The following is a 27,676-nucleotide window of genomic DNA, read 5'->3' on the forward strand; positions in this document are numbered from 1 at the left end:
AGGACTGACTGTAAGCTCTCTGCTGGACGGAAGACTCTTTACACAGAAACCCAAGCAGTGTCTGCGTTTTTTTCCCCTCCTGTTACATTTTTACTCACTGTTTGCTCATTTTTCATTGCAGTATAAACTCCTGCACCTCTATGGAGCCACCACAACCATGGCTAGAAATAGAGAGAACTCAAAAATGTCCTATGTGCAGTAGGACATAGTTATAATGCCACTTGTGCAAACACAGCCTGCAGTTCAAATCTCTAATTTTCTATCATCTGATAGTCACAGCTATGTCACTAATGATTTCATAGTTGTGGTGAGGAGAGCAGAATTTTAGTTGTTACCGGATCTGGTTACCGAAAACTATTTATTTTCGAGGTTCTTATTAATATAGACATTTCTAATAAAGTGATTTTAGTGAAATATCATGATGTTAAGTTTAGTTTCTGGCAGTACGACATTGTTAGTTTCGGACTGTTAGAAGCGGTTACAGAACTGATGATTCTTTCTGTTTTAACAATTTCTTGCTCAGATTAATAGTGAATAGTGGGTTTTGAGGTTGGAGGATTAACTTGTGATCAAATGGTTGCTTATTTACATTTATAATAATGTGGTGTTGTGATTGTAGCCACTTAAATGTACATAAGCCCAATTTTCTGTGTCATTTTAGCTCTGTTTTTGACTCCACCCACTCTGATATATATGAAAATATCAGCTTCATTAGCTGCTAAATGTGCAACTATTTTCCCCACTTGTTTCCCTAAATACACCTACATGCTGTATCTGAAAACAGTGGTGCTGAGAGCTGTGAGGATGTTTAACATATATTTATAGTGTGTGTGTTTATGTACACCTGCCTTATTGTGCATTCAGGCCCACGGAAATTAGCTGAGGGGGGGCAGGCATGTGGTTTTGAAGAAACAAGGTGTGTGGTGATGACCTTGTTGATGTGGTGGCGTTCCTCAGCCGCAGCACACTTCAGGAATGATTACATGCATTACTACTTAATAAATTACGCTGTTGCCTCTCTGGGGGCTGAAAGCACAGTTTGTACCGTGGAAGAGAAAGACTCGATTATTGGTTTTTGCATTAGGTGTTCTGTTGTCGCCGCTATTGCCATTGTCACGGCCTTTTTCCCAACTTAATGGTTAATCAAACCAGCTTGTCTCTACTTCTGTCTTTCTGTCAATCTCCCGGTTCCCCAGATATGTAGATGTAGGTGCGTACGTGTCTTTAAGCTCTGCAAATCTGCATTCACAGGTAGCAGCATGTGTCTAATGGTGCAGTAGTGGGATTGCTCTGCAGGCAGTATACAGTAGCTGGCAGTATGCAGAAACACAACACCTCCCTTCCCTTTCCCATTAATGATGAGCAATAGTGTCGTCCCCGGGGTCTTACACCTCTATGTGCCCCTGTATGAAAAATTGCCACCCCCTGCCTTAGTCCCTATGCTCATGGGAAGAATGAATGGATATAATCAGTAAGCTCACCCATTCACTCTTCTCAAGAAGGGAAACTCGTTACTCTCCGTCAGTCTCCTCCTCTTTCCTTCTTTCTCTCATTTTTTCACCTTCCATCCTTCTGCCACTTTTCTCTCTCTCCTCTGCATCTTTTATCCAACTTGTCGATCTCTGTTTGACTCTGTCCTCTCTCTCCCTTTCCCTCCCTGCCATTATTTGCTCATCTGCTCACATAATATCCATCTCTTCTCTGCTGATTAATTTTCTCTGTGAATATCCCCCCCACCCATTTCCATTTTCTCCCCCTCTGCCCGGTTATATTTCTATTCCATCACTGTGGTTCTAGCAATGTCCCTTTATTGAGCTCTGACTATATATTTGATTCTTGCAAGCACTCTCTTCTAATGTAACTGTTTCTGTAAATCTGCAGTCGTATCAGTATTTCCTGAATTGCATTTGGTGAATTCATAAGGAGCATGCTCTCTTATAATAAAATGTTTCCTTGTAAAAATGGATCCCTGTGGTGTATAACTGGAGGGCATATAATGAGGGAATATTTTAAAGATAGGAATGTCATGCTGAGGTGTGTGTGGAGTTTAAAAGGGTATAGTGTCAATGTTGAAACGGCGGAATATGTTCAAGCTCTGCTAGTCGACCATAAAAATAGCGTAATGTCATGACCTTGAACCAAGTTTGGCAACTTTCCAACTACGACTGCAGTTATTCATTATTTTTGTTATCGAATAGTCTGCTGATTATTTCATCAGCTCATTGGATAACAACTTTTGGTTTATTAAACAGCATTTGTAAACCTGTGACAAAATATCTGACATTAGTATTTAGTTCGATGGTGAGTTATACTGTTAGCATCAGATCTGCTTTGTATTTCTGATATTTCTAGTAGTTCGAATTGCTTTGTGGCAGTAGTGTGCATGTACAGAATATGTAGACTCCGATCTACTACACATGTGTGACAATGAATCATCCAAGCAGACTGTAAGTAAACTAAACATGAGTATAATTTAAAATAACATCCTGTACATGATGTCTGCAGCTGTCTGTGTGTGGATCTGCAAAGGACTGTAACGTTACAGCTAATGCAGGTTCAGTTTGCTAGCTTAGCTATCAGTATGCTGCCTGTTGAAGACAGAATGTTATTGCTCCTGTACTGGATGCTTCACTACAGCTCGACTAGTGATCATATTAAGTCATGTTAAATGAATGGCTCAGGTGGTAGAGCAGGTCGTCCAGTGATCGAAGAGTCGGTGGTTCAATTCCCGCTCTGTCCTAGTCCTGTGCACATCAATGAAAGTAACATTTGATCATTCAGTAAATACATCCCAGAATTCATGCTGGTTTTTATTATTTTTGCCTTTGAAAGAAAGATATCGTTAACAGAAACTTGAAGTTGCTTTGAAATGTTTTACCTGTATTGGCCTTGCTTCCAAACTCTTGGCCTGTTGTGTATGTAATTATAAAGAAGTACTATGAAAACAATTAGCACCAATTATTTTTAGTGTTTGAGTAATTCAAGCTTCTCCAAGAATGGCTTCAGCCCTTATCCAAACACTCACATGCCTGGCAGTATATTTAAATAAAAAACAGATACTTCATTCAGTTGCAGTACATAATGGGATGCCCACACAAACAAAACCAGATATTATTGTTCTGATGACAAATTCCTTTCGTTGAACCGTACGTTCCTTGACTGAGAGCCTTCCAGGTTTGGTCGTCCCGGAGTGGAGTGTTACTGTCAGCATGAGAGTGGAGCAGCCGTCATCCAGCTACAGTTCCTCATCAATGAGGTAATCCACAAAAACAGAATGACTAGTGAGACCAGTGTTACCTTACAAAGCTATGTGATTTGATCAAACCTGCAAGCTGATTCATGAATGCTCTTCCTACGACCTTTCACCCCTAAAATGTGCAAAAAACAAAAAGGTTCCTTTTGACAGCAGCTGAAAGTAAGGTGGTTTGAATGACTTTGCATGCAGGCACTTTTGATGTCAATATGACTGGGTAGCACAGATCAATATTTTAGCCTGGTTTTCCTCGTCAGCTCGTTGTATGTGAACGATTCAGTGAATAGAACAATGACTTTAAAATCCACTAAGCATATTGTTTTTATTATGAATTTCTAAGTCATTGCATATCCCATTATCATGTTTGTGATATTACCAGCTCCAGACACTTTCCTCTATACAATTAATAAAAGATATCTTCACTGTAAGCATTTTATGCTGATATATAGTTAAAAACATTATAATTTCACAATACAAAATAATTTCTCTTTATGATAAAGGCTAATATAAATAATATGCAAGTATATTAAATCAAATGATAGCAGAGCTGGATACTCTAGACTGTTCTGAAAAAAAAATGCTACAACTTTTATGGCTAGCCCTTATAATGATCAAGATAAGAGCATAAAAGTAAATTTACCCTGAAAATAGCCTCAGGCTCATGGGGTAAACAATATTAAAATTAGTGATGCATTTATAGTTTGACATATTTTATGAGATGAAAGAAAGCAACAGTCTCTTCTGAAGGACATTGCATGCTTAAATCATCGTTATAAACTGCGTGACACCTTAACAGTCGTTTGTATCCTTGCTTCCAAAATCAGGGCACAACCCTTAGCAAGCCATCGCTCAGCTAAAATAGGCAGTTCCATCTGTATGTCACGTTAAGCTACAAGCCACACTAAAAGTACTAAAGCATTTTTTTGTCATGATTGACAAGCTGGAAATACATCAGCAGAATTTCTGATTCATTCTGGAAAGGCAAGACGATATTGATTTACATCATATTTATGAGAAGTGCAGCATTTAATGCTTAGTCGTGTGTGTGTGTGTCTGACTGTGACTCAGCAGCTAAAACAAACCCTCAGGGAGACGGAGATGATTTTTAGTGCCTCCTACATGCACACGTACCCTCATATACATCTTATGAATCATCGTCGTTACCTGGGAGGAAGCTGCCTGATTTAAAATCAGCCTGAGCTTCCTGAGAATGCAGTCTGACTAATGCATGTCATCCTCACAGAGTAAAATGTGCAGTCTGGGTTGTTTTGTGGAAAGTTCTGCAGTTCTAATCTTCATGTGTTCAGTGAGGGAGCCTGTCTTTTGTTTGAAAGCTCTTCTCTTTGTTATCATTTGAACATGAAATGACGTGCCTGTGAATCTGCTATGACAGGGAGCGCTGGTTAGTGCTTTGGCTGATGACAGTGTCCACCTGTGGAACCTGAGGCAGAAGAGACCAGCCATCCTCCACTCCCTCAAGTTCAACAGAGAGAGGTAAGCAGTTTACACAAAGCTGCAAAGAAAGAGCTGGGTTCTCTTTTTTCCCTCAGTTATTCTTCTCTGTGCTCAGCTACTCCCCACACTTGGTCTGGTGCAACATGAGCATGATCTCGTGGCTTTCTGAGCATCACAGTTTGCTGCCTGTGTCAACTGTTAGTTTTTGCTTTCAGACTGTATGCAAATAGACAACATTTCATCTGGAAAATGTGTCTGTGCGCCTGCAAAGCTGTGCACAGGGTAAAGGAGGTGACGGAGAGGCTGATGCTCTCTCTCTCTCTCTCTCTCTCTCTCTCTCTCTCTCTCTCTGTGATTTTCTCTCTGTTTCTGTCTCTGTTGGTCTCTAACTAAACACTCATTATTTGGGTCACTTACTCTGCCTTTGAGGATTCCCCTTCGCTGGGGCACAGGTGTGAGCCTGCCCAAACACCTGAAGGTTTGCACCAGCACGTTTTTCCACACATACAAGCACGCTGTAAACATAAACACACACGACTAATGTGAGTGGATTGCAAAATATAAAGTTCTGAGTTTTTATTTTAGTTGATTATTATGTACAAATAGGGCGGCACAGTGGCTTGGTGGTTAGTACTTTTGCCTTGCAGTTAGAAGATCCCTGGTTCGCTTCCCGACCTTCCTGGGATCTTTCTGCATGGAGTTTGCATGTTCTCCCTGTGCATGTGTGGGTTTTCTCTGGCTTCCTCCCACAGTCCAGAAACATGCTGAGGTTGACTGGTGATTCTAAATTGTCCGTAGGTGTGAATGTTTGTCTCTATATGTAGCCCTACCGTAGACTGGTCCCCTGTTTTTGCCCTAAGTCAGCTGGGATAGACTCCAGCCCTCCTACAACCCTAATTAGGATTAAGTGGTGTATAGATAATGGATGGATGGATTATGCACAAATATAGACTTTTGCTGTCAGCGTTCTCACCTTTGGCATGGTCTTCTATGTGATCAACCATGAGGCTCAGGCATCAAATTGATGTATTAGTTTATATCAGGAGTACTGCAAACACCCACTTGGACCTGGTTATCCATCCATTAGTCATGCAAACTAAACGCAAGTGTGTCTTATGATCTCCTAATGCATTCGTCTTAATAAATTATGATTCTAGTATTATTCTCAGTAAACCTACTTTACCATTCTCAAACTGTTTGCTTAGTAGGTGAAAAGCTCAATCATAGATTCCTCAAATTATTTTTGTTCTTTAGCAGAGGTCGTTCAGGGTCTGAGATACAAGTGCAGAATCACCTCACCTCAAGGAAATTGGTGTTTACTGTCTCCTACAATCACAAATGCGGTGATTACCCATCACAGCTAATCAAATCATTGGCCAGTAATCTGTCACTGTGAAAAATGGTGAACGGGGTAAACGTCAGAACCGATGATCTGAGACAACGCTGATGTGATGGACAGGTGGCCAGCAGCGGCTTTTAAGGCGGGTTGTGTTCTTGTGAAGGCGCTCAAGCGCCTCTGACATTTAGTAAGCATCGCCGTCCAACGCAATGACCTCAAGACGGAGCATCCGAGAGGAGCGGAGTCAGTGCATCTTAAGAGATGTCAGGATGGGAAAGAGGAGCCACAAACTCACTTGACACATTTGGAATGGGTAGAGGAGAGAAGAAAATTGAACTAAAACTGCGGGAATAAGTGACAAAAACTTTTGAGGAAGATTGTGAGGAAGACTAGTTAATAGTTTAATGGAGCGTAAAAAAGAAGAGTCTTCTCAGTCCTTTAAAATGCTAAATCACTCAGTCGCTATCCATGCAGAACTGGATGCATGTGGAGGGGAAAATGCCAATACTTGACCCCATGAGACAGCCTTACCGGTTGATGTCAGCTTCAAACATCAGACTGGCTGTTCCACCCTTAACAACAGTTTCACTTAAGGGCTTTGCTGTCTCAGAATACCATTCAACATCTTGCAATAACTCAGCTTGATGGTAACACAAGTTTGCATCTTTTTTTTTCAGGTTTTGGTTTCCTCCTGCTTCCCAAAGGCATACAGCTCATGTGAACTAGAAACTTAATTGCCTCTAGGTGTTAATGTGTTAGGTTCAACAAACACCAGCTGTGTCACAAAGCATTACATCATTTGACGTGCGTCAGTTGATTTCCATACCAGACACAGTGGATATGTTGTACTGTACAGACGGAGGAAACAGTTGATGCTCCGATCGAGAAAGTAATGAAAGCTGCTGCTTGAACACAGACAAGTACTGATGCTAGGAAATGTAGTGTAGTTGTGCATCTTGGCATGTTAGTGGTCGTCAACCTGTGATGATGTACTTTAGGATAGCTTTATGAGCTTACATATAAAATAATAGGCGAAGGCGCATTGATCCATGTCGTAAGTCATCAGATGCATCCCTCTGAGTCTTTTAGGAGCTTGTAGCTGGGCTGCTGGACTTCTCAGGACCTTGAACAGGAGTAAACGTGTGGAGAGATGGATAGAAGCTGATACATTAAATTGATAAAATAACAGAATTTGACATTACTTTAATGTATTACCACCTCACACCTCTTAACATGCATGTATAGATTTTCACCCATCAAACTGGCTTAGAGTTAGCTGTATGCTGTGCAGAAATCCTATACCTTTGCAGATTTAATGTTGCATAGAATAAAAACTCCTACTTGGTAACACACTTTTCAGTCCTATCTTTATTCAAACAGTATATGAAATGTTTTATGGGAAAGGTAATTGTGTCTTGCATGAGTATTAAATTATGTTCAAGTGTTTGCATATCAGCACTCCATTTTCCCTTTCAGTGTACTGATATACACCTCCGCCGTCTCCTATAGTTCTTATTATGATGACTGCCCCAAAGGGACAACCTCCACAGTTAATGGGACCATCAGGGTTTTGTTGGACTCATTTTATTCTGTTTAGCCAAGTGTCTTTCAATCTGATAAGCTTTTAAAAGGTCCTCAGGCATTAACGTCTACAAACATCTCTGCATCTCCGTTATCTCCACTTTATTTTTATGACAGTTGGACACCTCTGTGTTGTGTGAGTCCTATCTTTATAAAATAGTTGTCAAACGAAATAACAAGAGGTTACATTTCCAGATAGATATAGAGTTCAAAGTGTCATCTGAAGTTCAGAGTGACTGTTGAAGTGAAGCCAAGAGACAGTGTCAACTATTTTTAAGGCCCACATGTTGCAGGATTGGATCGGATAGATCTGTAAAACAAATAAAAGTCTTGGTCACCGACTCTGTCCCAGCTTTTTACCACTGCTTTTATCTTCCTCCTCTTCACTGACTGTTTGTTTGAACCTCTTAGTTAACTTGTCAAGGTGTAAAGGACAAGGCAACCTTTTCCTCCATCAACAAAAGGACAGTCACCCAACCAGAACGGCCACAGCAGCCCAGCTAACAGAGTGTAACAGAATGAAAAACAGGCTTAAACAACCTCAGCCTAACAACGTAGACACTTCGAGGAATATCAGTAACTCCAAAGATTGTTGCTGCATGGACATTTTTCTTGGAAAAGTGTTTATTGTATTGATATCCATCTGCATTTTAAGGAGCACTCTTAATTTTGTCAAATTTACCAAATTACTTTTTTGTGTGTTAGATGAGAAGATAAAAACAATTATGTCTGTACCTAAATTATGGAATTATGGAGAATTATTTTTAAAAAGGATTTAAAAAAAAAAAAAACAAAACAAAAATATAAACACGATCATTTGTGGTTTTAGAGGGAGTTGCAAAGTTTAACAAACAATTTTTCACTACTGCCATGCTGTGCAGTATGTCTGCTAGGAGGGTTGGGTGATTACAGCTAAATATCTCATGATGATGATTTTTTTATCTAGAATCTCGATGTACAATCAAAATCACAAGTTTCCCCCAGATTGAGTTAAACTCATGTGATCCCATGAATAGTTGTGTATATGACTGTCTGCCACTTCATCTTCAGACTAACAGGCCCAACTCACACATCGCTGCATCCTATTTTCACCCTTAAGTGGTGATTCATGTCTCCACTGCTTTGACACTGGTTGAGTTTCCACCCCATAAAACTAGCTGGATAACCATTATTAACTGCTACAGAGATGCTATCATAGAGCACAAAGTGACCAAATGATCTTCAGTTTCTTTACTCAGAAGAAAGTGGGACATGATTCCAGGTAGCTGACTACATAGCAGTGAGAGTTAGGGAAATTAAAACACCCAGAAAGGGAACATGAGACCTGCCCCCTCCTAAATTGACAGATGTTTGAAAAAAATCCATCCATTGATCCATCCATTTTCTTCCGCTTGTCTGAGGTCAGGTCAAGGTGGCAGCAGAGTATTCCGGCATCTTCTTCTTGATGCCAAGGTAAATCCATCCATCTATCCATTTTCTATATACCGGTTTATCCTCTGTAGGGCTTCAGGGGGGTCTGGAGCCTATTCCACTTGAGTTAGGGTGAAGGCAGGGTCAAGGCAAATCCCACCCGAGATAAGACATGTAATCCCTCTAGTCAATTCTAAGTTTACTTCGGGGTTTCCTTCCAGTTGGACGTGGGCATAAAACCTCGAAAGAAGGGCGCACAGATGGTGTCCTAATCAGATGCCCGAACAAATTCAGCTGGCTTCAACACAAAGAAGTAGCAACTCTACTCCGATCTCTTTCCAGATGTCCGAGCCTCTCACCCAGTCTTTAAACGCTGAGACCAGCCACCCTGCAGAGGAAACTCATTTGGACTGCTTGTGTGTGCAATCCCATTCTTTCTGTCACTACCCAGAGCTCATGTCCACATGTGATGATTGGAACTTAGATCAACTGGCAAATCGAGAGCTTTGCCTTCTGGCTCAGCTCCCTCTTCACCACGACAGTCCAGTACAACGGCTGTATTACTGCTGATGCTGCACCACTCCGTCTGTCTATTTCATGCTCCATTTTCACATCACTCATGAACAAGATCGTGAGATATTTTAAGTCTTTCGCTTGGTAGTGACTTACTATTTTCAAATGGGCAGGCCCAACTAACCCCACACAGTGCAGCAATGATAGCCTTAGTGAAATGAAAGCACTACTGCACATACAACTAAAATTGGTTGCTAAGTTTGTCAACTTAACTGTCAACTTTTGTTGAGTACAACTTAAAGGAACAACTTAGACAGAACAGTAACGCCAGAGGCTTATATGGTGGAGAAACTGTCAAAAGCCATGTAGTTAATCAGTAAAGGTACTAAATGGAATCCCAACACTGCATTGGAGATCGAGCTCTTGGACTTAACTTACCCAACTAGCTTAAACTGTAACTATTTACATCACAGTCCACATAGTCTCTGATAAGAAGAGTTCACAGCAGTTCTTCTTTCAGGATGGTGGTCCACTCATGGCTAGTCTTTCAGTTGATGAAATACGTTACACCTTAACAATGTGAGCTTTGTCCTGATAGTGTCATGCTTTTGCTTAGTTAAGGTGGAGTTGGGAAATTTGGACATCACTCGCTGGTATTTATTTAATGGTGTGTTCCGTGCCTGTTCCTTCAAACAGGCAGATCCTATTCCAAAATTAAGATCGTCTACAATTTCAGATTAACAGAATTCCAGTTAATTACCAGTTAGTCTCCTGGTTACTACTCTGAAAAGTTCCAGTATGCCTAGTAGTACTTTATGCCTCAAAGAGTTGTTTTTCTGTACATTTTGGCCGGCTGTGGCTCAGGCGGGAGAACGGGTTGTCATCCAATCACAAGGTTGGTGGATAAATCCCTCCACGTGGAAGCATCCTTGACCAAGACACTAAATCTGAAGTTGCAACTTGCACGGCAGCTCTGTCGCCGTTGGTAAGAATGAGAATCACATTATAAAGGGCTTTGAGTACCACTAAGGTTGAAAAATATTATATAATTGCAGACTATTCACAATTTCTTTGTAAAATAAGACCATACCAAAATATAGCATGTTCTAATATTATTGTGGACATATTTTATAATATAAAATGGGAGGTTTTTGGTTTCTCCCCGGTAAACTAAGCTGGCTTATGTTTCTTATTTAAGTCACAATCACATAGGTGTAACCAGGTTAGCTATCTACAGTATCTCTTAGCAAGAAAGCAATCGCTTTAATCCCTTTAATAGATATATTCACTGGGTGCAGTCGTCTTGCTAACAATGTGTGCTCATATACCGGCTACCATCTACAAACTAAAACATTCTGCAGTTTCTCCTCTTTTTGTACATTTATTTTCTAGATAGCCTTATTTCACCTTTTTGAAATCCATAGGCTGCCTACCATCATTGGGCCCGTTCCATTACTCTCAGCAGATCTTTCTTTCCCCCCCTCCTTCCCCTGATCAGAATTTGAGTTGATGGGTGAAAGCAGTGTTGCAGAAAGCCCCCCAGCATCAGCATCCATTCACATCAGATCACAGGCACCATAGGAGAGAGGAGAGAAGAGAAGGGAGAGGAGAGGAGGAGTTGAGACAGACTGGGCCTCAGCCAGAGAGCAGTGAGTCAGTCTGTGGGAAGGAACGTGGGGACGGAGGGAGCGCAAAAAGAAATCCTGCCGAGTCATTCTGGCGTAGGATGCTCTCGTCACCTCCCGGCCTCGCAGGAATGCACTGCAGATGTGGATGCTATCATCAACATGGGGTGACATGATGGGAGATAATGGTGTGGGAGGGGGGGATGTACACTTACAACATAAATGAGACCTGATCTCTGCACCTTTTCTTTGCTCGTTGGTAAGACTCATGAGATTTTTTGTTTTTTTCTGGACAAAAACTCTTCTTAAACTCAACATTTCTGGCTAAAGCTGCTTGAATCTCTGCCTGTGAAAGATGATCATTCTAGCGTCATATTGATATCGCCCAGGTTTTATCCCAGCAGGAGTCAAAATCTGTATTAAAATATTTTTTTAAACTGTTCCACCTCAAGACATTCACTGACTAGTTTGTTGGTATTGGTAAAGCGTCAATTAAATGACTTAAAATGCAAAACAGTATTCATTTCAGCAGAGTTTAATCAAAGATATTTGACTGATTAAGATTGCCGCAGGGCTGTTGATTTAAGGGTTTAATTCCCTCCTCGACATTTTTTCCTACCGTCTTCCTTTTCTCTCCAACTTAACCTTGTTACTGCGGAAATGCACATGCATTAAAAACCTGTGAGGGTGACTTAACTTCTGCTTTGCTTCATTTGTGATAAAGGCACAGATTTGGATCTCGGCAGAGAGGGCAAAAGTGCTCAGGAGATGCTGTAGAGACAGTCAGTACTTGTGTGTGTTTGTGTGTGTTTGTGCATGTGTATGCAGCCCGATATTAGATTAGATTCCTGTTAATTGAGACCCTGTGGTACATTGGGGTCTCTAGCATCTCAGATAAGAGCCACTCTATCTGCTTTGGAGGTTTGCCAAATGCATACTGTGTGTCACTGACTTCTATTTGATTTGTGCTTTCTTAATGATGGGCAATTTGTGCTGTGTCTAAATGGTATTCAACAGTTTATCAACTGTTTTTTGCTGCTGTTGTAGCTTAATAATCGCCAAGTTTTGATAGTGTGAAATCATCATTCCAAACAGTGACGAAAGGAATGTCCACAATCTTAATTACTCTCAAACTCTGACTTATTTAAGAAAAGATTATTAACCTGATGGACACTTTATGAAGAGACAATTAACATTTAGTATTTAATCAATATTTAGTGTCTTTAATATTTATGTCAGACATGTAGCTCTCCCTGTTATTATGACACACACCACCATAATTCTTAATTTTATTATGTCTGCATACATTACAGTTTGAACCTTTTCAACCCAAAACCAACCAGCAGGCTTAAAATTTTCAAAAATTTGTGACACCATTCGTCAGAGCCAAAAACTGTAAAATGAGGATGAATAATCATATTTTCAGCTTCCCAATGATGATTTAGTTTTTTATTTATTTATTTTTTTCATGATGTGCCATTTTGTTGGGAAAATCAACCAAAACTAAAGCTTAAAATTGTGATATTTCATCAAATTCACATTTAAAATTTGCCATACGTAGCTTTTTTGGCTTTAACTAGATGCTGTATCTGTAAATCTGTGCTCCAGCCGTGACCGTCACAATAGCATGACAAAAATTTGTGTATTTTCAGCCAACTTGGGCTGAACTGCAGGCTGCGTTTACACTGAGCAGATAGGAGACAAATATGGAAGTGTTTTTATGTTTAAAGTCTATGGCATTATAACTGTGTTGTACTGCACAGAAGACGTTTTTCAAACTCTTTTGACCTCCAACCATGGTTGTGTTGTTTCCATAAAGGTGCAGGATTTTACGTTGCAGTGAAAATTTTGTCTGCAGCTAGTAAAATTGTGACAAGAGCATAAAACGCCCAGAAACTGCTCGGGGTTCAGAAGGTTAAATATCATAACACTTATAAAATGTTGTGTCGTCCTGCTGTTTCACTGCAGTAGTGACACAGTTTTATTCCTGGAACCATACCCTTTTCATACAACATTACTGCCTCGTCAGCCATTCAGCAGTTAGCGGTCAGTGCTCAGGGGTAGTTTATTAAAAGTTATTCAGGAAAAGGACAGTATCACTAGATCAAGGCACTTTAGATCAAAGCGTGTGATTTCTAATGACAGGCGGGAACAAATTACTCCCTTTCCGAGGATGATCCTCATTGATTGGCGCGTCGTGTAAAACCGTGCATCACAAAAGACGATATTCTGAAGAATCCCGTCTCCCCAGTTGGTTTGCAGTGAACCGTGCTGTCATATGTGCAGCCCACAGTGCAGTCAATCTCAGAGCTGCGCTGTGTGGCAGGCGTCTGTCATTTCTGAGGCAGTGTTTGGCCCTGAGCCTCCGAGCTGGCAGCTGCCTTTGTGTGTCGTGACCACTTGAAGCTGTAGATTTCACCAAGAGACACGTGCATGTACAACAAGTGTGAACACAGCGACACGAGTACGACTGCACAAACAACCAGGCGCGTATTTACAGCCACACACGGAGGAACTGACACACACACACACACACACAGACACACACGCACCAACAAACTGTGAACAAATTCGTATAATTATGCTCCTGACACTGCCTCTCAGCTGGCCCTCTCACACTGGCTCTCAGAACACTTAATTAGTTAGCTTCTATGTGGGTGCATTCACAGATCAAACATATTTATGTTACATACGGTGCATGTGCAGTTACATTAACTCATATTGGCATACAGAGACAAACGGACACAAAATAATCTCTCTGAAATACACTGCCCATCCAAAAAAAGTCGCACACTATTATTTTATTGGACCTCCTTTAGCTCTGAGAACAACACACACTGGCCGTGGCATCGTTTCCATAAGCTTCTGCAGTGTCACAGCATTTACTTCTGTTCAGAGTTGCATTAATTTTCTACGAATTTTCTACTATATTGATGATGGGAGAGTCGCACCGCTGCACAAAGTCTTCTTCAGAACATCTCAAAGATTCTCAGTGGGGCTGAGGTCTGGACTCTGTGGAGGACAATCCATCTCATGCTCCCTGATCCACTCATTCTCAATGTGAGCCCCATGAATCCTGGCATCATCATCTTGGAACATGTCCATGTCATCAGAGAGGAAAAACTCCACTGATGGACAGACCTGGTCCTTCAGTATATCCAGGTAGTCAGCTGACCTCATTCTCTGGGAACATAACGTTGCTGAACCTGACCAACCCCAGATCATAACCCTAACCCCCACCTAGCCATGATGAGTCCATCACTTCATCTGCCTCTCTTCTTACCCTGATGCCCCCATCACTCTGGAACAGGGTAAATCTGGACTCATCAGACCACATGACCTTCTTCCATTGCTCCAGAGTTCAGTCTACATAGCAAACTGAAGCCTTTTTTCTGATAAGCTTTGCTGATCAGTGGTTTTCTCAGAGCTACACAGCTGTTTAGTCCCAATCCTTTAAGTTCCCTTCACGTTGTACCTGTGGAAATGCTCTTATTTTCACTATTAAACATAGCCGTGAATTCTGCTGTTGATTTCCTATCATCATCTAAGAGTTTCTTCCGACCTCATTTGTTCCTCAGAGATGATGGTTCTCCACTATCCTTCAGGTTTTAATAATGCGTTAGACGGTTCTTAACCTGATTTTAGTAGTTTCAGCAATCTTCTCAGTTGTTTTCTCTGCTTTATGCAGGCCAGTAATTATTAACATCCTTTCCATGACCACAGGATATGTCTTCCAACACGGTTGTTTAAGAAATGAGAAGCTCCTCAATGCATCAACTAGGGTTAAATAAGTTGTTGCAGCTGAAACGTATTCATCACTGCAGTAATTATCCAATGGAAGTCTTTTACCTATTTGCTTAGTTAACTCAAAGTGGCAACGTTTTTTTTTTTTTTTTTTTGGACAGGCAGTGTACAACACATGGCAGCCCTCATATGCATAGAAGAGGCAGGAGTCTGTTTATGCAGATGCAAAAGGATGTTAAATCCAGTAGACTGACTTGCTTACTGGGTGTAAAGACACCACAAGTGGTCATGAAAAGTTGTGTTGCCGTTGCATCTTCTCTGGTTAAGTAAATCTGTACAAACGTACATCTCAGTGATCAACTGTAATTACATCAGCTCACAATGCTGCAGCCTTGTCTCCTAAAAATCATGGTCATGTACAGCTAATATCATATTTTACAGTGTATTTCATTAGTTCTTACATAAATAGACTGATTTTGTTCATCTTTAGGCAACTTGGGTCTTGGTTGACGTCAAGAAAATTTCAGGCAGCAGTTGCATTTGCTCAGAACCATGTTTGGCAGAACAGTATGTAGAAATGCTATATAAGAAAGGCTTACATGAAAATGCATGTCACCTGACAGTAAATGAACTTGGGCAACTCCATTTTTGACCAAACCAAATAATATTTCTACTAAATGTAACCTACAGACCAGGATATCATTAGGGAAGATACAAAGTGTCTGGTAATATTTATCAAAGTCAAAGGCTTACGGCAGTTATTCTCTGCACAGAAGTTCCCACTAAATATTTAATGTATCGGATTTAATGTACATCTGTCCAGGTACTCCTAAAATTTGGGCACTTCTTTCTGCATTGATATAAACCTACTCAAATTAAAGCAGACGTCTAACATTTAATTGTAGTGTTATTGTTGTATCTATTATTATTTCAAATTGAATGAGATGCAGAAAAAATGTGTAAACTGTGCATTTTAAATATTGTTTTATGTGTATCTGTGCACATTTTGGATGGTGTGGGTAAGATTTATGTCAAGTAGTCTGATTCCTCTCCAAAAATATGAATATATTCTTGTGTTTAAGCAGAGCCTTGGGGAAGAGAGGGAAGATGTGTGTCTGTGTGTGTTATAGTAGAAACTGCTGATCTCAATGCATCTCTAGAGAAACAGCATGAGGTAGACTTGCAGAGAGAGAGAAGCTTTCTGAGGATTTAAATATACAGGACAGACACTGAAAGTCACTGCAAGGGCATCTTCACACAGATTTATGTTTTGTGTGTTATTTGTATGTATGTTTTTCATTCACATGCTACTTGACTGCTTTGCCAAATAGGTTTTGAAGGAGATGCAGTTGGATGTCGTAGACCAACAACATCCCTTGTATCATATTTAAGTGCAAATTATTTGACTTAGATGTAAGAGACCCAGATAATCTGGCTTGTGTCCCCAGTGTTAGTGTCCCTGTGCTTTAAGCCTCTGAACACCAAGCGGTTTCTGGGTAAGTTTGGCTCCTGTCACATTTTTACTCACTGCAGGCTCTTTTTTTTTTAACTGCAATATAAAGTCTTGAACTACTGAGAAAACCTCAAAACCACGGCTAGAAATAGAGAGCTCAAAAATGTCTACAAATATCTTACTGCTTACATTTTTATTGTGTATGCATACTTGTCTTCTATTTTCTGTGGAAACATTGCCTGCAGTTCAGCCCATTTCAGCTGAAAAATCCCAGACTTTTTTGTCTCATTGCTGTTGGTCATAACTACAGACATGGCTTCATGGTTGTGTCGAGGAACACAGAATATTTAGGGTTTTTTTTTGTTTAATCTGGTGAATGCGAATTTCAAACATTTTTCAAAATCATTTTTGACAATTTTTGACTCAGAAAAAGTAAAGTGAGATTGATGAAATATCACAAGGTTAAGCTTAGACTTAGTTAAATTTCCAGAGAAAACGGCATGTCACAGATAAGTAGTTTAAGGACTGTCAGAAAGATAAACATCTGAAGATTCTTTATGTGTGGCTCCGCCCACCAGCAAATTTTGAGTTCCAGAGAATTATCCAATCAAGTGTTCTGAGTTGACCAATATTTCTTTCACTTAGTTGCAAATTATGGGCTCGTCCGGGATTTGAACCCGGGACCTCTCACACCCAAAGCGAGAATCATACCCCTAGACCAACGAGCCACATGCTTTGCAGTTTCAAAAGTTTTTGAAACGGTAGTCTTATTTTGATCTTTCTTTGAATACGATGCGTAGAGCCTCGTTTTATGTTCGGTGTCAGGATTTATTTTTATTTATTTTTTTAATTCATTGCCTTCAAGATAATCTGATTGGAAGTGGAAAACATACTTTATTTCATTTCAATGTATTATTTCCTTGGCATGCTGTGTCTGCTTAATCCGTCTTTGACAGGAGATATTACATTCAAATATTAAACTTGTTGTGTTGAGTGACTTCGTGGCTAAATATGAGCTAATCTGCCAGGATTGCAGAGGAAATCCTCCACTCTGTCCTTCACATAGAAATCCAAGTCAAGAAGAAAGCGCTATCAAAATAAAGTGAATGCAGCTTTATTCTTCCTCCTACATGGATGGCTTCCCCAGCTGGTGAACCTTGTGGGCTTTGTCTTATAGATACACACCACTAAAGTCCACAGGTGTGGCTCAAACTCACCGTGCAGAATCTAAAGGATCACTGGGAGAGCTGAACGACCTTGAAATATTAGCAGAGCTGGATTACCAAGGTTGTACATTATTATTCCACAGATGGGTTGGAGGTTGAATTGGAGGATGGATGAAAGTACAAAATGATGAAAAAAGGATGAGAAGATGAATGGATACCCACGGTTAAGGAGGGAAGGGTTTATAACCTCTCATTAAACTTAAGTCTGATGGATGGATGAAAGGAGGAGACGGGGGTGATAATGAAAACAGGAGAATTATGGGTGCCTCTTTGCCCTCGTGTATCCTGTGGGTGTAGAGAAAAAAGGGGCTGATTGAATGACTCAAAAAGTCTCTTTGGTTTCGACTCTCTCATCTTGACTGCTTCGACCTGGTGGAGTGGTAAATAGTCCTCTCTAAGTTTTGCGTAGTCTGTGTCTGGTTATAATAGGATGTGGAGGGATTTTCATGACGTCTCTGTCTGTTGAGGTTTGTCCACATTTTCTGTCTTCCCTCCTCTCTTCTCACGCTTGTCTCATTTCCCTCTTTTCACAGAATAACTTTCTGCCACCTGCCCTTCCAGAGTAAATGGTTGTACATTGGCACAGAACGAGGAAACATCCACATTGTCAACGTGGAGTCCTTTATGCTCTCAGGCTACGTCATCATGTGGAACAAAGCCATTGAACTGTAAGTGGTCTTGCCCGCCTTTTGACCCCCTGATGCTCTCTCGCAGATTTCTATCCCGAAGGTTCTTTGCTTTTCTTCTATTTTTATTCTTCAAAGTCAGCACGATTTAACATGCTACTGTATAGTTTTTGTCATATGAAGGATTTTTCAGACTGAATCACTGATGAACAAAAAGTTCTTGACCTCACCCTGAAACACGTGGCATAACTCCAACCTTTGGGCATAAGTGTCTTTTATAAAGCCTTATATCACTTTCCAGCAAGCTCAAATGTCTGAAGCAATCAAAGACAAAAGGAGAGGAAAGCTTCAAGCTGGTTGCTCTTGCTCCAGGACAATGTGCCCATCCACAGGTGGCAAAAGCAGCCAAACGTGACTAACTGTTGACCCATGCACCTTCCTCACCCACCCCGATCTGTTTCCCAAACTAAAATCCCACTTGTACGGTTGCTATTTTCAGATTGATGATTAATGTCATGCATGCTGTTGAGTAGTATCTGGAGACTCAAGATGTGATAGTAAAGGGATAGTGAAGGTTGAAAATTGGTGGACCAAGTGCTTTGAAATTAAAAGAAACTATGTTGAAAAATATTGCACAAGCAATCTTTCTCCTGTGATGTCTCCTTGATGAGGCCAAGTGTTTTCTGAAACACCCATGTAGACTAATATTTGAACTAATTCAATCACTCAATTCATACAGCACAGATGGTAAAAGCAGCTAAATGTGACTTTGAACTGTTGCACCTTACTCACCCAACCTGCACTGTCTGACATCTGTCCATTTCCTACACTAAAATCCCACCTGTGTGGTCGCCATTTTCAGACTGATGATGATGATGTCACGCATGCTGCTACATAGTATCTGGAGACTCAAGATGTGACCTTCTTCTGTGAAAGAATAGTAAAGCTTGAACATTGTTGGACCAAGTGAATTGAAGTAAAAGGAGTCTATGTTGAAAAATAATGCAAGAACAATCTTTCTCCTGTGATGTTTTTGTGGTGAGGCTGAGAACTTTTTGAAGACCCCTTGTAGATCGATATCTGAAGTCATTCATTCACTCAGTTCATATTGCTGGCTCTGGAACACTGAGGTTCTGTTGACTCACGCTGAAAACACTTACAGCGATGCGAGGAATGCTGTGTAATCTGCATTTTACCTTTCGAAAGGTTATTGTGGTTTAACTATAATGAGATAAGAAAGGATCATTAGTCAGTGTATCATTTCCCGGCGCAGTATCAGATTCCAGGTAGTGAGCAACCTGTCTCTTTGCCGTTTCAATGGATCTGTCAGCTTGACAGGCTCCATTTTGGTTCCCTGCTGTAGAGACTTAAATTATTCACTGGAGCGTTTTGCTTCACGCTTTCCCCCTCATCTTCTTCTGAGCATGTGTGTGTAGATGTGTGTGTCTGAGGCAAAAGAGGAGGCAGAGGAAGGGAGAGGAGGGGGTGGAACAGGTGTCTGCTGAGATCAGTGTATGGTACACACAGACGTCTCGTCTCGTTGACAGGGCTGCAGGGGAGAGAAGGCGAGAGTGAGTGGTGGGAGAGAGGAGGAGGAGGAGGAGGAGGAGGAAGAGTGTGTGACAGAGTTAGACGAGTGGAATGGATGAGACGGGGCTTTTGCCTGGGGAAAAGGACGTGCAGAGAGGAAGAGTGATGCAGGAGAGGAATGGACTGGTGACAGAAGGTAGACACCGATCAGGCATAACATTATGACCACCTGCCTAATATTGTGTTGGTCTCCTTTATGCTGCTAAAAGTCCTCTAGCCCAGTGGGACATTGACACAGGACCTCTGGGGATGTCACCCCAGCACTGAATTCTGTCCTGTGGATTGCAGAGTGGGACCTACCTAGATCAGGCTTATCCTGGACCATCCCACAGATGCTCAGTAAGATCTGGATCCGGGGAGTGTGGAACCAGGGTGAACACCTTAGCTCTGTCGTGTTCACCGGGCCACTCCTGAGCAGTTTTTGCAGTGTGTCGGGGTGCATTGTCATCCTGAGGGTGGCAACTGGCATCAAGGACTGCTGTTACCATTGAGGGGTGGAGGGTTGTCTGACCTTAGGTGGATGGTACATGTCAAACATCCACATGAATGTCAGGACTTAATGTTTCCCAGCAGAATGTTGGATTATAATAAGATGACCAATGTTATTCACTTCACCTGTCAGTGGTCATAATGTTGTGGCTGATCGGTGTAAATGCAGGTAACAGAGGGCAAAGCATTCACAAGAAAGAAGTTGTGCAGATAAGTGGGAAGAGAAAGGTAGCTTGGGAAAGGTTTCCAATTAACAAAAAAAATAGGCAAAAGAGGAAGTTATAATGATGAGATAGAGAGTAGATGCGAGTGATAGAGAGATAGATACCAGGGTGCCCTCTAACTCAAGGGCAAGCTGCATCTTTTGCTTTTTTTTTCAAGTTTATCCTCCACTTTTTTCTCCTTCACCTGCTTTTACTTATATGTCTTTTCCTTGACCATTCCGTCAGCAAATCATTTCAAAGCTCTTCCCGTGGCCATGAGAACAAGCTAAATGCATACATCCGTCTCAGGAATGTAAGAAATAGATGGCTGATTGAAAAAATCTCCTTTAATGGCTGTAATGGTTGTGGCCATAACCTGTGGGAGCAGCGGGAGTTCATTCGCTTGTTCAAGGACACTGTGACACATAAACAGGAGGATCCAGGTACTGAAACCTGTACCAACCCTGTAATTAGTGTAAGGTAAGATCTGTGTGCCGCAAAACACAGCCAGCTCAAAATGTGAAAATTTGTGACCTTGAGCTCTGAAACACAGTGCAGGTTTTTTTTTTTTTTTTTTTTTTGCTTTCCTGATTGGAAGTTTTTGCCATTTTAGCTGCAAGAATTTGTACCTTGCTGAGGAAAAAATGGTAAATTTATCTTTTGCAAAAGAGAGAAAGGCAGAATTTGCCAAGCATCTCTCTCAAACAGAGGTACAATAGTCTTCCTGAAGGTACATCCGTCCTTTGTAAAACTGCAGAGATCGCAGTAGTTCTAAATTAAACCACACAAATGAAAACAAAATGTCATACAGCTTGTAATCGAATCTTTAAACGGACTCCATATTCCTATCTATCTCAGTATCACAAATAGTCAAGCAGCAAATAGACTCTCAGTGTTGCCAAGATATCCAAGATGATGAAAATCTACATCTCATATGAAATAACTAAAATGGAAAGCACCTATACATAATTAACATATGCTTTAGTTTGCTTTATTGCCAATTTTAACTCTCCTCAAAATACTGTTGAATCATATTGACCTGAATTACCTGCATACCCTCCCCTTTTTCTCATTCCTGCTCTTCCCATATATCCGATGGGCATATAAATCTACATCTACTCTCATCTTTGTCGTCACCCTCCATTTCCTCACAGCACCCAAAGATTAATTGTGCTCATCACCGTATATCATCCGACGTAGCGCTCTTTTCTGCCAAACCCCTCACAGCTTTGTTAAGCCGCCGAAACTTTCTCTGACGTGTTGCTGTTTTCCGTCCAAACCGTGGCAATTAGTTGGAGGAAATTAGGTTTCTTTATCTTCTGGGTTTGGGCTTCAATCGCTCACGCAGCTATCCCGCGTGTGGGTTATTACGACTCGGGAATCGGTTCTCGGATTTGTTGCAGACGCGCTCGGTTTGCATACCTGTTTGAGTGTGCGTCTGTGGTTTGCTTTGATGCAGATCACAGAGGTGTGAGGTGATTCTCTTTGTGTCTCACTGCCAGCTGTACGGCTGCCGTCCAGATACAAAAGCTTCTGTATCCTCTGCTATTGTCCTCTTGTGAGGCTGTCATCACACGAAGATAGCACTTTATCTAAATTACTGCTGTTCAGCGATAAATATCACTCAACAGCAACATTTTTTAGATCCGATTAAGTGCTTATGTCAGCCATTTCTTCTCTAATGTGAGAGAATTTGCTGCTTTATTGCTGCATTATTACAACCAAAGCAATTCCAATTGGAATACGTTGCTTTGGGCTCTTGGAATCTCTAATGAGGATTTTTTTCCACTGTTTCCTGACCTGAACTCCAAACTAGACCATGTGCGTTCATACTATTGTCACCTACACAAAATGTTATTGAACAAATTACATCTATTTCAAGTCCTTCCCAGTACACCTCTGTTCTACTATGGCTGCTGTAATGAGGCTAAGTGTGTTCTTTGTGTGTGCTGGGGGTCATCATCCCTCGGGCCCTGCTATTTGAAGAAAAGCTGCAGTTGCTGTGCCAGTGGCCTCGGGCCTGGCCTGGCCTGGCCTGGCCTGGCCCAGTGCTCTGTGTATTTGCATGACTCACACCTCTGTTCCCAAGCTACTGTACTAGACTATTAGACAAACACACATCCTACACCAACTGCATGGCACTATAGTTCAGTCTGCCCTATAGCTATTAAGGCCATTGCATTAAGGCCACATGTGAATCTGCATTGGTTCACATGATGTACATTCTTTCTGCATGTATGCACTGCGCAGTATATGCAGGAATGTTTATATTCATGTATCCTGCAGTGTCTTTGTGCGTGTGTTTGATTTGATTCGGCTAAAGGGTCACTGGGTACAGAGACTCAGGGAGAAGTGGGACAGGAGTGGCAAATGTTAACAGCTTACTATGACACATAGTTCATAGTTCATGGGAACATGTTGACCCGAGGCGTCTCCTGTTCCGTCCACTTTCATTTTCTCCGGCTCGCCCACTCAGGACCCCGAAGCGATTGTAAATACTTGGTTGATTTTTTGTATGCCTCTGCTTGCTGCATGCTCGGTTTTTATTCATGAGTGAGGTCCTCAGCTGGTACCACAGTGCGCTATTAAAGCATCACAGCGTCCAATATCCTCACAACCATTCACACCAGTTCCAGGGTTTGAGGCTCCAGGTGTAGTTACCTTTATCCATGGGACAAAATCATAAATCAGTTTGCTGTTGATTAATCCAAGAGGTTACTTTTCCTCCAAAAAATGACTACTTCATTTAAGTTCACTTTATTTTTGAGCTTTATGAGTGTTTTTACCAGCCACAAGGACAAAAGATAATTAAAACCTTTCCCAACTACAGAATACAAAAAAAAAACTGTTGGTGGTTTTGCCTTTTCTGGCAGAGCATCTTTTAGAATATTGCCTGTGTGTTTTTGCTTCAGGCGGTCGTGCATTGCATTACTAATGCTGCTGTTGTATGTCATCCAAACTTTGCAGTGCACAAATCACCAATATTTGAGGATAATTTGAAAAATTCCAATGCTTTCGAAGCAATGGCTCTTTGGAAACTTTTACACTGATCCTAATTAGCTTCTAGTACAACTAAGTCAGATTCTGCAAGAGCCGCTGTTTTCTAAATCTGTACTGCTGGAGCCAAAAATGACTAAATTACGCCGCAGTAACAGTGATATATATGTTACAATGAACTGAACCATTTTAGAGGGGAGGAAAAAACATGCAAGTGCTTAAAATATTGATGTTGATGGATTTTCAGCATTGACATAATTTATCATGTCAACTAATCGCAGCAGTTCTAACTGATTCATATCATTTTGTTCAGGTCATTAGATGTATTTGCAGACTGTTGCATGTTTCACCTGTTTGCTTCAGCAAAAAACAAAGCCTGAATAGCTAAGCAAACATTTGAAGGACCAATCCACCATTTTTGAAAACAGTATTATTTACTGTGTTGCATATCTGTCATTTTAATATAAAGAAGACATGTAGCATAGCCTAGCATAAAGACAGGAAGCAGGGGAAACAGCTAGCCTGCTTCTGTCCGAACATAAAAAAAAAAAAAACAACTTTGTTGAAAAGAGCATTTTGCAATTTTATAAGGGATTATGCCATTATATTTTAGGATGCTGGGTGAATCAGGACAGGCTAGCTATCCCCAACTTTTTCCAATCTTTATGCTCAGCTAAACTAATCTGCTAGGAGCTGTGGCTTCACATTTGACTCTTATGATATTTTTTCCCCTCCCCATCTCCTTCTTTTCATCTACATGTGTCTTCTGGTACTTTCCAGGCTGTCAATGCAATTAAGACATAATAAATACATTTAAATATAGAGGAATGGTATAAATCTTCTCATTTAAGTCATTCCAAGAAGCGTATTTCTCAAACATTGCAATAGATTGCAATAGATGTAACTTCATGGTTGCTCCTGTTGCTTTTGCAGTTTTTGCATACAATTTTAACAACAAAACAAGATGCGCATCATGACTGATAGCTGATAACGGGGCTGTCATTCAACTGTAAGAGAGGAGATACAGCCAAATGCTACGGGTTCAGCTTTAGGATTTAGTATGAAGGTTTTCTACACTCATTTAGGATTGATATGGTTCGTCAGCTATGTCACCTGGGACAGGAAATATAAGTCATAGCAATCATATAATTGTATGAAGAATCGTACATGATTTCAGTGTTAACACACACATCTCCAGTCTGCTGGGGTGTCACGAGGCCACAGCGTGGGCGGCCTACAAACGGGCTGTTCAAAAGCCATGTTGCTGCAGAGGCACTGTCATGGTGACTGCATCTCTGCTGCCTCAGAGGTTGTCACCTGTGATGACACCAGATGTTCAGGGCTTCACTGAGCATGTGCGTCTGTCAGTGTTTGTCTGTGTATGCAGTGAAGCTTTCTAACAGGCACGCTGAATTATTATATGAGCATTTATTCACTTACGTAATATCAGAAGTCATTCATTTCTTCAATTTAATTTCAACTGAACCTGAAATTTTATTTATATAACACCAATTCACATCATACATCATCTCAAGGCACTTAACATAGTACAAAATTGTAGAGAAAAACAAAAGAAATCCAAGGATTTCTTGGATTTACAAGTGCTTTGGTAATGTTGGGACGAAAAAACTCCACTTTTTACAGGCAAGAACCCTTCAGCAGAACCAGGCACAGGTTGAGCAGCAATCTGCTTCGACCTTTTGGGGTGAGGGTAAAGATCAGAGAGAAAACAGACAGACAATGCATAAGAAACACAGTTCATGTATTATTTTGTGTTAAGCAGGAAATGTGGGTGTGTCTAGACTGGAGAGATGTTTTCCAGTTTAATGATGTGTTACCTTTCCTATTGCTTAAAGTTCCCCTCTGTGTCGCACACGCAGCCCAAGACAATTGCTGTATGATGTGTGTGTGTGTGTGTGTGTGTGTGTGTGTGTGTGTGTGCACTCAGGTCTTTTCATGTGTGCTTGTACTGCGTACATACAATAATGGCCAATTTTCTCTAATGCACTGAAGGAATTGCTGCGCAAAGAAGGATTTGGTGCCGTAAAGGTTGATAAGAGATGATTGACTGAACTGAAGGTACCAAGGGGTGAAGATTTTCAAGATTTTATGATGTCCCTAATGAGCATTATATGTGCTATGGAGTATTTATTTTAACTCTGAGTGTGTTAAAGAGGAATCTGTAGCTGAAAAACAAGACCGTGTCAACTGTGGAAGAGACGATAGGAACAACAAGCATACAGAGGCGCAAATACAGTAGTATTTTTAGTGGTATGTATACACAATAAAACATCTCATCATTGTTTGTGTGTTTATGGCAGAGTATATTTTCTCATTTGAACTGCAGACAATGTCTGGAGAATTAGCTTATTGTTTGAAGTTGCTCTTTCACACATGTAGCACACAACAGGAGCTGGTCTGTGTCAAATAGGATCTCACTACTAGAAATACTCTGTTTGGTTTAGGTAAGAGGTGCTGCCTGAGTAGAACACGCAGAAAGCAGGTTAATCGTAGGTTGCGGTCAATTACTTTGTTTTTAATTTGGTCAGAGACAACCAAGTCCTTGAATTTACCCATGTTGGTGGTGGCCCGTATCGACAGAAGTTCCCAAAACTCTTCCAGGTAGACATTTCCGCTGATATCTTTGTGTAAAAGGGCCCTTATTCGTGATGCTTAGGGTCTTCTGCCAGCCACATGATAGAAATGTTATCATCATTATCATTGCTCGCTATGAATTCCCCAGACAATGACCTGTTCTATTCCCACACTGGCTCAGTTACATTTTAATGTCCGGTCCGACTGATTCGGACATCTGCATTCTCACACACGGCTCCTCCAGGTAACGTCGAGATAAGTTCAGCTCTTGCAGTGCATGTGTGAAATCAGCTTATGGATGTTTTCTTTTTTTTTTTTTTTTTTTTTTTTTGGGAGCCTGTCTGCACTCTGCCCATCCTGCCTCTGTTGCCATGGTGATTCCTTTATCTTCAAACCGGAGCGTGTGTTTGTGGACTTTGTAAACATGTTCATGTCTGACTTATTTACTGGTTAATAACAGCTTTTAGCTAAGCAGATTTCTTGTACATTAAAGCACTTAAACATGGTAAAAGACACCACATGGGACAGGGGGGTTCAGCAATTAAGTTGCATTTTGAGAGTAATCGTGCATTTTGGCACTAAGGGTATTGTTTACGAAGGGGGTAGGTGTTAAGATGTGTCTTAATTGCGCTGACATGCAAATGTGTGTGTGGACGGCTGCTAGCTGAGAGACAGGCAGCGAAGGGGGATTAGATAAATCAACAGCTCCGGCTGCAGCAGAGCTTAGGTAATAAGGCTCCAGCACTAACAGGCTAAATATAGAGACAACTGACTGACTGCCTGCCTGCCCACTAACTGCTACCTTCTAACACACACATACGCATGCACACAACTACACATTCTCTTACATCCTTCCCGTCTTTCGATCTTTGCTCTTATTCATAGATTCGTGCAGGTATGCTTAGCTAAACTGAACAAACAGCGCCAACATTCATCCCTTGCTAATTGATTTCCGTCCAAAATCATGTTCTGACCGAAAAATGCATCTTTTTATAGTTAGATGTCAGATTATAGGATGAATAAAACACTCTCTCCCCTCGTTTTTGCACTACTTACATTTGGTTGTGGCTCCTTTGCTCTGCTGTTCCTTGTCAGGCATCCCTGTCCTTGCTTCGTGGAGATGGGGTTACGTTTCAGGCTCTTAGCAGTCACTGTTTTTGCAGCGGTGACCTTCCCCGGCATTCCTCGGCCGACATCATCTCTTTAAGGCAAGGCAGGTTGCTTACATTCTGCTGCCACGTGGCACACAGAGAGGAGATTTGACATAAGACTGTCTGGAGGATAAAGCACAGACAGGAGGGGCCGAGGAGACGACAGCGAAGTCGAGCATTTTCCCCCTGTCTTCTCCGCCGACATGCAAATGGACGCACACACCGACAAGCGCGTGCACGGACACATGGCCGCTGGGGACGACTGCCTGGCCTGACAGAGCCATTCATCACAACCCTCAGTGAGCTCATGTCTTTGAGTCGCCTTTTAGAGCCTTGGAGTGATTGGCAGCGCTTTCCTCCCAGCAGACCTCTTCCACAGGTTCAAAGACACTTGCTCTGCACCTTAACCCTCTCAATACGTCACTA

General features: G+C 41.2%; 1 protein-coding gene and 1 non-coding gene across 4 annotated transcripts in view; one reads left to right on the forward strand and one right to left on the reverse strand.

Moving 5' to 3' along the window:
- Nucleotides 1–27,676, forward strand: part of stxbp5a (syntaxin binding protein 5a (tomosyn)) — a 109,164-nt gene that overhangs the window by 37,877 nt on the left and 43,611 nt on the right. For all 3 annotated transcript variants that reach the window (XM_055015872.1, XM_055015873.1, XM_023272404.3), the window contains exons 3-5: nt 3,175–3,256; nt 4,647–4,747; nt 18,133–18,267. In XM_055015872.1, the coding sequence (XP_054871847.1) occupies nt 3,175–3,256; nt 4,647–4,747; nt 18,133–18,267 (318 nt within the window). The remainder of the gene's footprint in view (nt 1–3,174; nt 3,257–4,646; nt 4,748–18,132; nt 18,268–27,676) is intronic.
- On the reverse strand, nt 17,030–17,101 carry trnap-ugg (transfer RNA proline (anticodon UGG)). Its single transcript has one exon. It is a non-coding gene; the product is annotated as a tRNA-Pro (tRNA).

The sequence above is a fragment of the Amphiprion ocellaris genome, chromosome 12, assembly GCF_022539595.1.
Source record: "Amphiprion ocellaris isolate individual 3 ecotype Okinawa chromosome 12, ASM2253959v1, whole genome shotgun sequence".
Taxonomy (NCBI): Eukaryota; Metazoa; Chordata; class Actinopteri; family Pomacentridae; genus Amphiprion; species Amphiprion ocellaris.